The 12677-nt window shown below is 36.4% G+C and overlaps 1 protein-coding gene across 3 annotated transcripts in view; it reads left to right on the top strand.

The window, feature by feature from the left end:
- Positions 1 to 12677, top strand: part of STXBP3 (syntaxin binding protein 3) — a 61850-nt gene that overhangs the window by 24080 nt on the left and 25093 nt on the right. For all 3 annotated transcript variants that reach the window (XM_023641515.2, XM_070268600.1, XM_070268599.1), the window contains 3 exons: positions 2088 to 2242; positions 5097 to 5187; positions 8173 to 8297. In XM_023641515.2, the coding sequence (XP_023497283.2) occupies positions 2088 to 2242; positions 5097 to 5187; positions 8173 to 8297 (371 nt within the window). The remainder of the gene's footprint in view (positions 1 to 2087; positions 2243 to 5096; positions 5188 to 8172; positions 8298 to 12677) is intronic.

The following is a 12677-nucleotide window of genomic DNA, read 5'->3' as shown; positions in this document are numbered from 1 at the left end:
GCAAAGGAGCAGGAGGAATATGGATTATAAGGGATAAAGGTATGATAGATAGGCTGTCTCTTTAGGTAGGCTGGGACCATGTTGTAGGAACCTCTAGGTCTCATCAAGAATGATGGTAGAAAATGGGCTGGTGCAGAAAATTGTGGGACTAGTCCTAAAGTCTTTAAGGAAAAGTAGAACTCAGGAGATCACTGGGGACAGATTGGTGAAGTCGGATATGATAGTGCTCTAAAGAAGAAAAGTTGGACATTGAGCCATGAAGTTGCTTGGAAAGGAAAGAGGTTGACTCACTTCTCCTAAATCCATGAGTCAAAGGGTTTAAAGAAAGCTCTCTCTTTCAGAGGGTTTAAGGTAATTAATGCTATCGCATATATGTTAAGGCACTTGGAAAGCATTCAAGAATATAGGAGAGTTTGTTTACAGTGGACCTTAGGGAATACAGAATCTGGTATAGTTAGTGGAGAGAGTGCTAGAAGGTGTCTAGGTAGAAATAACTAAGTTAGCTATAGATTGCAAGAAAAGCAGACGAAAGTTGGGGGGATGTCTGTACTTAAGGAGCTGATTGTGGGTCACAAAGATGGAGAAAGCATTTGGTAATAGTCTAAAGGAACCTGTAATGGTGGTGATGGAAAGTGGGGAGAAGGAGGAGAAGGAGGGAAAGGGAAGAAATGTGAGCGTAGAATGAAAAGCAGCTCCAAAATTCTTTTTGGTTCATTGGAGTATTAAACTGTGGTAACAACTCCCAACTCTCAGTGCGTTACAATAACAGAGTTTATTTCTCATTCATCTTATTGTCCATCGTGGTCTGACTGGGGCTTTGCTCTACGTCGTCTTCATTCTGGAACTGAGGCTGAAGGAGTAGCTGCTGTTTGGGACATGGAAGAGGGAAGAGAGGTGGTGGAGCCACAAATTGGCTTTTAAAGCTTCTGTGGGGAAGTGACACATCTCACTTCTACTCACATACCAATGACCATAGCCAAGCCTGACATCGGAGAGTGGGAAGTGTACTCCCATAGGGAGAGGCCCTGGGGGGAGAGGCAGTAAATATTTTTGAAGAAATAGTATTGTCTACTGCAGTGGGATAGTTGACTATGAGAAAGCCACAGTCCAGCTGTATAGGGTGCTTGTTGGTAGTTAATACAGTATCCAAGGCTTTGAGCAGCACAGACATAAGTAAATTAGCTGTAGCTAAATCTCAGTCCGTGTTCAGGCTGCTGCAGTTGGTGAGTTATGTTCAGAGAAATGAATGAGTTTGTATGAAAAGAAATGCAGGGAAGTTTATTCATAATTCATTAGTTAACCTATGATGTTTATTACACACCTCTGTTACACTCAATACATTATCCTGGGCTAAGAGGGATAACTATCATTGTTTAAAAAAAACCAAAAATTATTTTATCGGGGGGAACTCTCAACCCCAAATAGAGAGCTGCTTCTTTTGTGTTGTTCAAATAACACAATAATAGTAAATCTCTAATCCAATTTTTCACACGTAAGTAAATGCTTTTGTTGTTGAAGAAATACGTCTGTGAGGTTTCACTGTATATATGGTAAGACCAATGCTATGTCTGGCACAGTGCCATATCTTTTGGGGAAGTATATTTCTATTTTAAGGACGTGAAGAGTATAAGCTAAAGAAGTGAAGATATATGTCAACTATGGAAAGTTTCTAGGTTATTCTCTAATGGGTTAGGATTTTTAATGTACGTCAAATATACAGACCAGTTTTGGCTTTGTTGTATTCTTTGTGCTAGGTATTAGATTTTTATTTTAGTTTGACTGCCTCAGATTCCTTCATCTGTTGCACAGGTAGTGAAAAGCATACAGTACACTCTGTATATGAAACAAGAATTGAAGGAGAGAGGTAGACTAAGCAGGAAAGGAGAGAGAGAAAAGAAATAAAGGATGAAATCAAGATGACAGAGAAAATGAGATTTGATTAAGGTAAAGACACAGTTGTTTCAGGAAACAGCATGGTTAGTGCAAGTATTTTTTTAATGTCCCAAATAATAGCCACATTTTTCTTGAGATTTTTTTTTTAATCAAGTCTCCAAATTGACAAGGTCACTTTTTTTGGCCTAACTTAGGTATATACTCTTGATGTACCAGATGCATTCTATTACTGTTACAGTCCAGACCCTAGTAATGCAAACGGAAAAGATGCCATAATGGAAGCGATGGCTGAGCAGATAGTTACAGTATGTGCTACCCTGGATGAAAATCCTGGAGTAAGATATAAAAGGTAAGACATTCAATAGTGTCTGTATAGGTTATGCTTTCTGTTTCTCTCCAGTATAGAGGTAAGAAATGTCTCTGTGCTTTTGTGTATTGGTTTGCAGAATTTATTTTCCCTGTAAAACTATACTGTACATATAGGAGATTTTACGTTTAAGGTTTAAACTTTAGAGTGACTAATAGCCTCTGTTACTAAATTTCAGAGCTTAAATTTAGTATGATTTATGGACATATTTTTTCATGAGTTTAAAGAATGCTTAGAGGAAATGTCTTTGTCCTATGGGAATACAGTTTTACATTTAATATTTTGTTAAATTTCCACCAAATTTAAATGACGATGTTATCTGGGTACTGGTTATGGTGTCTAAGTATGTATAGTATCTAATCCCAGTGGCCATTTAAAATAGATTTTGGGGCTTTTTTAAGAGGTGAAGTTTGATTTTACCACTGTGTACCTTTATTTATTTCCTTCTTTTTAAAAATAAGCTTTACTGTAAAGTGCATATAAATTACATATATATGACTTGATAAATCATTCCAAAGTGAACATACCCATCTAACCCTAAGGTCAAGAAGTAAAACATTAACAGTATCTCAGAGGCTCCCCTCATGATCCTTTTAGTCACCACTTCCTTCCCACTCCCCAAAGGTAACTACTATCCTGACTTCTAACGCATATTTTAGTTTTGCCTGAGTTTGAAGTTGGTATAAGTGGAATCATATGGTATTTTTTGTTTCTGTCTTCTTTGTTCAGTATTATGTTCTGAAAGTCATCCATGTTGTTCTGTATAGCCAGACAGCTTGGATTTTAATCTCTGCTACTTACTAGCTGTGTGAGTCGTCTGCCTTCAGTTTCCTTATATAACTGTGAAATGGGAATGGTAATAGTACCCACTTTATGAGGTTGTTGTTAGAATTAAATGAGTTAATATCTGTAAAGCACTCAGAATAGTGCATGGCATTAATAAAATGGTAATAGTAAATACACTGTACTACTGCTAATAATATTATCACACGTTTCTCTTTTAAAAGATTCTTGAAATGTTGTCATTTGTGAAGTTAGTTGACTGAATTGTTTAATTTCAAACTCATGGAGTGCTTTACATTCAAGTTACATTACCCTTAACCATTTAGAAAATCTACTATTAATTACTTAGAAAAATTATAGTAAATTGTAAATCTCCTTAATTCAGATGTTAACAGACAAGCTCTTTATTCATACCTCAGATGTTGGAAACATTCTTTTCCTTGTAGATGAAATGCTAATTACATTCTGAACTCAGTGGAGCCGAGCTAAGTGGTTTATCTTCTGCTAGAGTTTGGTCTCTGTTCAAGCTTCTGCTCTTGGTGATTGGCTGTGTTCAGGGAAATGAGTAAATGTAACCAGTTTATAATTTAATAGCTCACCTAGGGACCCGTTTTGACTTACTGTACTAGTTAAATAATAATCTAGGCTTTTAAAATCCTACCTGTTCTTTCACAAAGTATAACTTTATGTCTTAGGGACTTTTAAAGTGCAATTCTAACGTGAAATTATTTCCTTTTGAAAATATTTTAAAGCAAATCATGTAATAAATTATTCTTTGTAGTTCCTGCTTTATTTATTTTTAAGGTATAAAACCTAAAGATTCTTTAACATTTTGAAGCCCTCACAATGAGACCCTCCATTTTTGAGATTGGCGTGCTATTTGAAGAGCCTTTTCCAATATTTTTCTTGTAGACTTGGAAGTTACACTAATGCCGCTGGTCATGAAGTTACAATCTAGAATACAATTTTATCGTTTTAGAAGACAGTCATATACAAGATTTTATGCAAGAGACTATTGGAAAGTTGACTAAATGTTGGAGAATGTGGGAAAATTTCACACTGCTAGTGGGCGGGATAATTGGTTGACTACTTTGGAGAGTTAATAATGGTAATATCTAGAAAAGTTAAAAATGTACATACTCTGTGACCCAGCAATTATACTTTTAGATGTAATATATCTAGAGAAACATGTAAATGGAGATATATGTCTGAAGATATCTGTCTCAATGTTGTTTGCAATAGTATAAAATTGAGAATGACTTAAATGTCCATCTTTAGGAGAATGAATACATAGAATCAAGTAAAATCATATGATGGGATACTATATAGAACTAAAAATAAATTCGGATAAATGTGTCAACAAAGATAGATCTCAAATATGTATATAACAGTAAAAACATATACTGTTAAAACATGTTGAACTATAAATATGTAATAGTAATAACAGGAAGAATACACACCAAATTCATCATAGTGGTTGCCTTGGTGGGGGAATAGTGGTAGGGGAGAAGACCAGGAATTGGGAGGGGAATAAAGGGAGCTGCAATTTTATTTATAATATTTTATTTCCTTTATATTATAAATATCTGAAGTACGCATGATAAGGTTTACATTTGTAAATACAGACAAATTGGTATAGCATTGTATTTGATATATTATCTGAGCTTTTCCATGTTTATAATATCTTCTAAATTAATAAATTACATGGAGGCTGGCCTGGTGGTGCAGTGTTTAAGTTCTCATGTTCCACTTTGGTGGCCCAGGTTTCGCTGGTTTGGATCCCGGGTGCGGACCTACACACTGCTCATCAAGCCATGCTGTGGCAGGCATCCCACATATAAAGTAGAGGAAGATGGGCACAGATGTTAGCTCAGGGCCAGCCTTCCTCAGCAAGAATTGGCAGCAGATGTTAGCTCAGGGGTAATCTTCCTCAAAAAAATAAATTAGTAAATAAAAATAAATTACATGGTTTAATTTTAGAATTCAACTTTATGATATTGTAAAGTATGTCTTGAAAGAAAAATAATTGTTTGAACATTTTTTCCCTTTCTAGTAAACCTCTAGATAATGCCAGTAAGCTTGCCCAGCTTGTTGAAAAAAAACTTGAAAACTACTACAAGATTGATGAAAAGAGCCTAATAAAGGTAATGTATAAAAGGCAAACAGTGATTATGCATAAAGTGTGCCTTATTTCTTTATAAGCCAAAGACACTGTTGTTTGTTCATTTTCCAGTATTGAGTTGGGAATCATTAACACAGATCCCCAGTATTGACTTGGGACTCGTTAATATAGATGGTCGTGGAAACCTTAACAGACAGGGTGGTTTAGTGGGGAAGATATGGGTTCTCAAGTAAGCACTGTGTCCAATTCCTGGCTCTGCCATTTAATTTATAGATATGTCAGTTTGGGAAAATTATATAACTTCTCTGTGCCTAAGTTTTCTTATCAATAAAATGGGGATAATAAGAGAATACGTATTTTATAAATGAGTGAGAGGATTAAATGACTTAATACAGTAAAGTTCATAGGATAATGCTTGCCACTGAGTAATAAATTTAGTTATTTAATAAATATAGTTAGGGGCTGGCCCCGTGGCCAAGTGGTTAAGTTCACAAGCTCTGCTTTGGCGGCCCTGGGTTTCAATGGTTCGGATCCTGGGCACAGACATGGCACCTCCCGTCAGGCCACATTGAGGCAGTGTCCCACATGCCACAACTAGAAGGACCCACAACTAAAATACACAACTATGCAACTGTGTACTGGGGGGATTTGGGGAGAAAATGCAGAAAGGAGAAAAAAGGGGATTGGCAACAGTTGTTGGCTCAGGTGCCAATCTTTAAAAAAAATAAAAAAAAATAAATATAGTTATTCCTGTTATTACTAATCTGTGACCTTGGACAAATTACTCTGAGATGTATTTTCATCTGTAAAATGGATGAGATAATATGTACCTTGTTTGGTTGGCATGAAACTTAGATGAGTTAACATGTAAGTGTTTGGCACATGTAGAAGTTTAATAAATGGCAGCTGTTATTATCTTATGAAGATAGTATAAAGTAATCAAAGACTAAGGTTGGAACCTGGGGAATACCAGCATTTAGGCTTGGGTTGGAGAATGAAGAGCCTGAGGAGACTGACAGAGCTGGTACTGGAGGGCTAGGAAGCCATGTTGCAGTAGCTGAAGAATGAAAGGAAGGAACTGCTGATAGTTTGGAAGAGGAAATGGGCAAGGAAGCCACCAAGTACAATGCTCTGTGATAGGTGGAATGAGAGAATACGTAGAATGCAATGGGAATGTAGGTGGGGGCTTAGTCTTACTCCAACTGGAGTCTTGGAAGGCGTCCTAGAGGAAGGAGGCCCTTGAGCTTGAAGAGTGAGTATAACATTATAGAAGAGGGAGTTTATTGCTTGGATAGCAGGATTCTCTAGGCAGAGGCATAGAGAAAAGGCAAAATTCACAGAGAAACAAGTTGACTAGAATGGAAGGTGTAAGCTTAGATGTAAGGTTAGTTTAGAACTTTAGAAAGTATTAGTTTTTGTTTCGGAGGTCTAGTGAAAGCTGTTCTGGTTGTAGTTATGAAGACAGTCGCTGAAGACAGTCGCTGAGTACACATAGACAGTCAACAAATATGTGTTGAATGAAGGAAGAGATATTCAATCAATATATTAATAAATATCCTATTAGTTCTTCATGATTTCAATGAAAAAAGGCAAAATCCACAAAAAATAAACTTGTTCTTTCCATTCTTTGAGAAATTAGACATCCTACAAATGCTTGATACCTTTCCTCCATTCAAGGGCCTGATAAAGTGTCACCTCTTTTTTGAAGCCTTTCTTGACTATTCAGGTCAAGTGATGCATCCTCCCACATACTGTCATAACCCCAGGCCCTGATATAGCACTTGTATTGCATTATTTTTTTCCTATTCGTCTTTCTGAAGACTCATAACTTAGATGTAGTGTTGAGGGCTTACTGAGTTCCAGGCACTGTGCTAAATGTTTCATGATATTATTACATTTAATCTTTGCAATAATCTTATAAGGCAGAGGTTCTAGTTATATTTTGTTTTACAAATGAGAATACTGAGATATTAACAAGTTAAGCAATTTCTCGAGAGTCATACAGCAAGAAAGTGGTCAAGCTGGACTCAAACCCAGATCTATCTGATTCCACAGGCTGTGCTCTTTACCACTATATCGTACTATCTCAAGGTTTATTTAAATGAGTGAATGGTTAATTTAAAAATTTTTTTGAAGATCTAGTCTATGTAATTTACCTCTGCTATATGTAAATAAATAGGAAGTATTGTGTAATGATTATAGTTATCTCTTACTACTTTGAGTAATAATCCAAAGAATTTATTACTTTTTAAAATGAAGTATGAAAGATACTGATATTAACAATTTTTCCAGCACTATTATTCACTCTTTAATGATTAGTGCCATTTGTGAGTTAATGATGACAAGGCCTTCATTATGATTTATCATCTTATCTGGCATCAATATAATCTTTTAAAGTAGCACAATTGTTAAGAACGTAGGCTGTGGAGTAAAGCTGACCTGGGTTTAACTCTCCATTCTGCCACTTACTAGCTATGTGATTTGGGCAAGTTACTTAATTTTAAGCCTTAATGCCCTTATTGTCAGATGGAGATAATAATACATACCTGTCTCACAGGGTTGGTATAAGAATTAAATAATATATGTATTTCTTGTTTAGCACAATGTATAGCACAAAGAGCTCAAGTAGTAGCTACTATTCATAATTTTATCAGCTTTAATGTTTATGGAGCTGAATTTTTAAGAAAACAGATTTAGGGCAAGCCAGATGTTACCGTTTTTAAAGGAATTTTCACAATATCATTGTGCATAGCCCCTTAATCTAATTATGAAAGCTTTTGGTTTTGTAATCTTGTTTTTTTCTTCTATTGTGCCACTCAGATTTTTCTGTTTTAATATAATTTCACATTCTTAAGGTAATTAGCCATTTTTTTGTTTCTTTTTGTGTGTTTTCGTGGGGGGAAGGGACAGAACTTAGAAGAGTCAGCTTTTGTTTTCTAAGATGTTAAAAACATGTTGACACAAAGAAATTGAAGTTTCCTAAGATAATTTTATCTTGTTATTCCAGGGCAAAACTCATTCCCAGCTCCTAATAATTGATCGTGGCTTTGATCCTGTGTCTACTGTTCTGCACGAACTGACCTTTCAGGCAATGGCATATGATCTATTGCCGATTGAGAATGATACATACAAGTAAGTGTAACCTGAAGGGCTTATAAAGGGCATATACAAACAGGATAGGATACGCACATTTAATGATTTATGTAGGTACCAGAAACCTAAAGCCCCTCTACCTTTTTTGTTCAGAAACTTTATCCTTCTCTTACCCCTGTAGTCATAATCTATTAAAAATATCTTGACGTTGTAAGTTAATGGGTAATTTGACTGCTTTGAAGCTTTTTTGGTGTATTTACTTCCTTAACTACGTCTAAAACAAAGCTACATTTAAACAGGTGGATTTTGACTTTTCACTTATGTTAAGAGTGAATACTAGGACCACTACTATGTTTATTGAAGTGTGGAAACCATATTCAAACTGGTTAGGCTGTAATTATTCTGAATCACACACCCAAAAGTATCTGTGTCTTGTCAATGTAGTTTATTGAAAAAGATTAGAAGACTGGAAAACTAAATAGGATGGCTGTTGAGTATAGGCACAGTTTTACCAATTTGGTACCTATTATTGATTTAACTTGATATAAGCATATTTACTTTAAAAGTAATGTCAAATAGAAAGCTAAATGAAATGTCTTTTCTGTTAAGGAACCATTTTACTGTATCTGTGTGTCATTAATGAGTGTGTATATATGTGCATGTATATACATACTACATTTTATTTGATATCATAATCTCTAAATCCAAATTGGCATTTTTCAGCTAAGATTTACTGCTTGAGCATAGTAGTAAAAATGAAAATTAGGCATTTTTGTAAAATTTTATGTTTAATTTAGTAATTTTAATAGATTAAAAAGATTCAAACGTGATAATTATAATACTTAATATTTTGTCTTAAACCAAATATACTTAAACTAATTTTGTATTTTCTGTTTTTATTTGCATTCTGGTCAAATCTCGGCTTCTTAGTTTTTCTCTGTGTTATTTGTATTAATGTCAGATGACATAGAGAAATCAACGTAGCTCTTTTTCTAACGTAAAAGTAGTTTCAAGCAGTTTACAGTCATATACCGCATAACGATGTTTCAGTCCATGATGGGCCGCATATACGATGGTCATCCCATAAGATTAGTACCATACAGCCTAGGTGTGTAGTAGGCTACACCATCTAGGTTTGTGTAAGTGCACTCTATGATGTTCGTACGTACGACTAAATCTCCTAAAGTCGCATATCTTATAGAATGTATCCTCATCAATTAAGCAACACGTGACTGTATTCAGAATTTTCAGGGCTATTATCGTTATTAAAGGATATCTCTTATCCTTTAACTCTCTAAACCTGTATTGCTTAAGAGATTTATAAAAGAATTAAACTGATAGATACTAAAGGATTTGCTTCCAGACTATAGACATACATTTGAGACACTTCTAACCTAGTATTTAAAATATTTATCTCTCTTAAGTTTGCTGGCAAGCAAAGCAAGGTTTAAGTTTTTAAGAGTAAGGGAGAGACTTAAAAAAACAAACAGCCAGGCTTTTTGGGGTGGGCGGAGCAAAATGGCGGGGTGAGCTGACCCGGGATTCTCTCCCCTCCAAAATACAACAAAAGATTGGAAGAACTGAATTTCAGAGAATAAACGTAATGCCAGCTCGTTATAGACCTACAATACCAAGAAGGCGGAGATCATAAACCTAGCTTTACACCTTCGGAGGTGCTGGAACGGTAGGAGAGAACATCGCTCCCTCCCCTAGAGTCTGCGATGGCTGCGGCGCGGGTCGGGAAGGAGTGGGGCAGGGGCCACGCGACCGGGGGATCATCCAGGACTCCTGCCGCTGGTTCAGTGGAGACCCGCTGATGGGGGCGGAAAGCTTCCATCCGCAGGGACCCTATGAATCAAGGGCCTTGGGAGACCAGAGAACAGAACTGATCTGAACCCAGACCAGCGAGTGTGAGTAACGGCCCCTCCCCCCCAGCAAAGCCAGTGGGCGCAGCCATCTTGCCCCAAGGCGGAGAGCTAACATGCTGCTCTCGACCCCCATCTAGTGGCGACAGGCTGTAACTGCAACTGAATTCTACCACCATGAGAAAAAACCGCTCCTCTACCATCCAGCAATTTATAAAAGCCCCAGACCAGAAGGAAAACAATAAAAACACAGAATTAAGTCCTGAGGACTTGGAATTAGGTAAACTAAGTGATAATGAATTCAGAGCAGCTATAATCAAAAAACTCAATGAGGTAGAGAGAAAGATAGAGAAATAAACCGAGTTCTGGAGTTACTTCACAAAAGAGATTGAAATCATAAAGAAGAATCAAACAGAATTACTTGAGATGAAAAACACAATGGACCAGATAAAACAGAATACGGATTCCCTGAATGCCCGTGTAGACAACCTAGAGGAGAAAATTAGCATAATCGAGGACAGACAGGCTGAATGGCGCCAGACAGAGGAAGAAAGAGAGCTAAGAATTTAAAAAAATGAGGAAAATCTCCGAGAGATAATGGATTCAATGAGGAGTAAGAACATAAGGATCATAGGAATTCCCGAGAATATGGAAAAGGAAAATGGAGCAGAAAGTGTACTTAACGAAATTATTGAAGAGAACTTCCCAAATCTAGGGATCAACGGAGAAATGTGTGTAGAAGAGGGTTTTAGATCTCCTAGATTTGTCAATGTAAAAAGAGCTACCCCACGGCACATAGTAGTAAAGTTGGCAAATAGGAATGATAAGGAGAGAATACTCAGGGAAGTAAGGAAAAAAAAGAGAATAACCTATAAAGGAGCCCCTATCAGACTGTCAGCAGATTTCTCTACAGAAACCCTACAAGCTAAAGAGAATGGAGTGATATATTCAAAGCTTTAAAGGATAAAAACCTTCAGCCAAGAATACTCTATCCAGCAAGAATTTCCTTCAGATATGAGGGAGAAATTAAATCTTTTCCAGACAAACAAAAGTTAAGGGAATTTGTAACTAAAAGCCCTCCATTACAAGAAATCCTCAAGAAGGCTCTCATACTTGAAAAAAGAAAAAAGGGAGAAAGGGGACACAATCCACAGACTAGGGAGACCGATGGATAGAACCAGAACAGGATAGCAAATATTCAATTATAGCATTAGGGTAAAAGTAAGGAAACTACCAAAACAAGGACGATCTTAGCACTCTAACTACAAGTTAATAAGACGAGTTGGAATAAAAAAATGAAAATAATTATTTAGGAGGGGAAGAGCAAAGGGTCTAAATCAGTATTGGTCAAGTAGGTAAGAGACCACCAGAGAATAGTCTATATTATACACGAGATTCTAAATACAAACTTCAAGGTAGACACTAAAATAAAGTACAGAACAGAGTCACAAATCATACATAAGGAAAAATCTAAGAAACCCAGCATAAGAAATTGCAGTATTAAATGGGTAGTCTAAAGCGCACAGGAAAAGAAACACAGGAAAACAAGATAATGAGCGACAGATTGACAGCATTAAGTCCACAGGCATCAATAATCACTCTCAATGTGAACGGATTGAACTCTCCAATAAAAAGACACAGAGTGGCAAAATGGATTAAAGAACACGATCCAACAATTTGTTGCCTCCAGGAAACAGACCTCAGCCCCAAGGACAAACACAGACTCAGGGTGAAGGGGTGGAGGACAATACTTCAAGCAAATAGCAAGGAAAAAAAGGCAGATGTTGCAATTCTCATATCAGACCAAGTGGATTTCAAAATAAGACAGGTAAAGAGAGACACAGAGGGACAATATATAATGATCAAAGGGACACTTCATCAAGAAGAAATAACGCTTATAAATATCTATGCACCCAACACAGGAGCACCAAGATTCATAAAGCAACTATTAACAGACCTAAAGGAAGATGTTAAAAACAACACAATAATAGTAGGGGACCTCAACACCCCACTCACATCAATGGACAGATCATCCAGACAGAAAATCAACAAGGAAATAGTGGCGTTAAATGAAAAACTGAAACAGTTGGACTTAATAGACATAAATAGATCACTCCACCCTGAAAGAGCTGAATACACATTCTTCTCAAGTGCACATGGAACATTCTCTAGGATAGACCATATGTTGGGAAACAAGGCAAGCCTCTACAAATTTAAAAAAATTGAAATAATAACAAGCATCTTCTCAGATCATAGTGCTATAAGGCTAGAAATTAATTACAAGAAAAAAGCTGAGAAAGGCACAAAGATGTGGAGACTAAACAACACACTACTGAACAAGCAATGGATCATTGAAGAAATTAAAGAAGAAATAAAAAAATACCTGGAAACAAATGAAAATGATAGCATGCCATACCAACTCGTATGGGATACAGCAAAAGCTGTATTAAGAGGAAAATTCATTGCAATACAGGCACATCTTAACAAACAAGAAAAGTCCCAAATAAGCAACCTTAAAGCACACCTAACTGAAGTAGAGAAAAAAGAACAAATG

This window comes from Equus caballus, chromosome 5 (genome assembly GCF_041296265.1).
Source record: "Equus caballus isolate H_3958 breed thoroughbred chromosome 5, TB-T2T, whole genome shotgun sequence".
Classification (NCBI taxonomy): Eukaryota; Metazoa; Chordata; class Mammalia; order Perissodactyla; family Equidae; genus Equus; species Equus caballus.
Note: the sequence above shows the minus strand (reverse complement) of the source record. Positions and strands in the feature narration are given on the sequence as shown.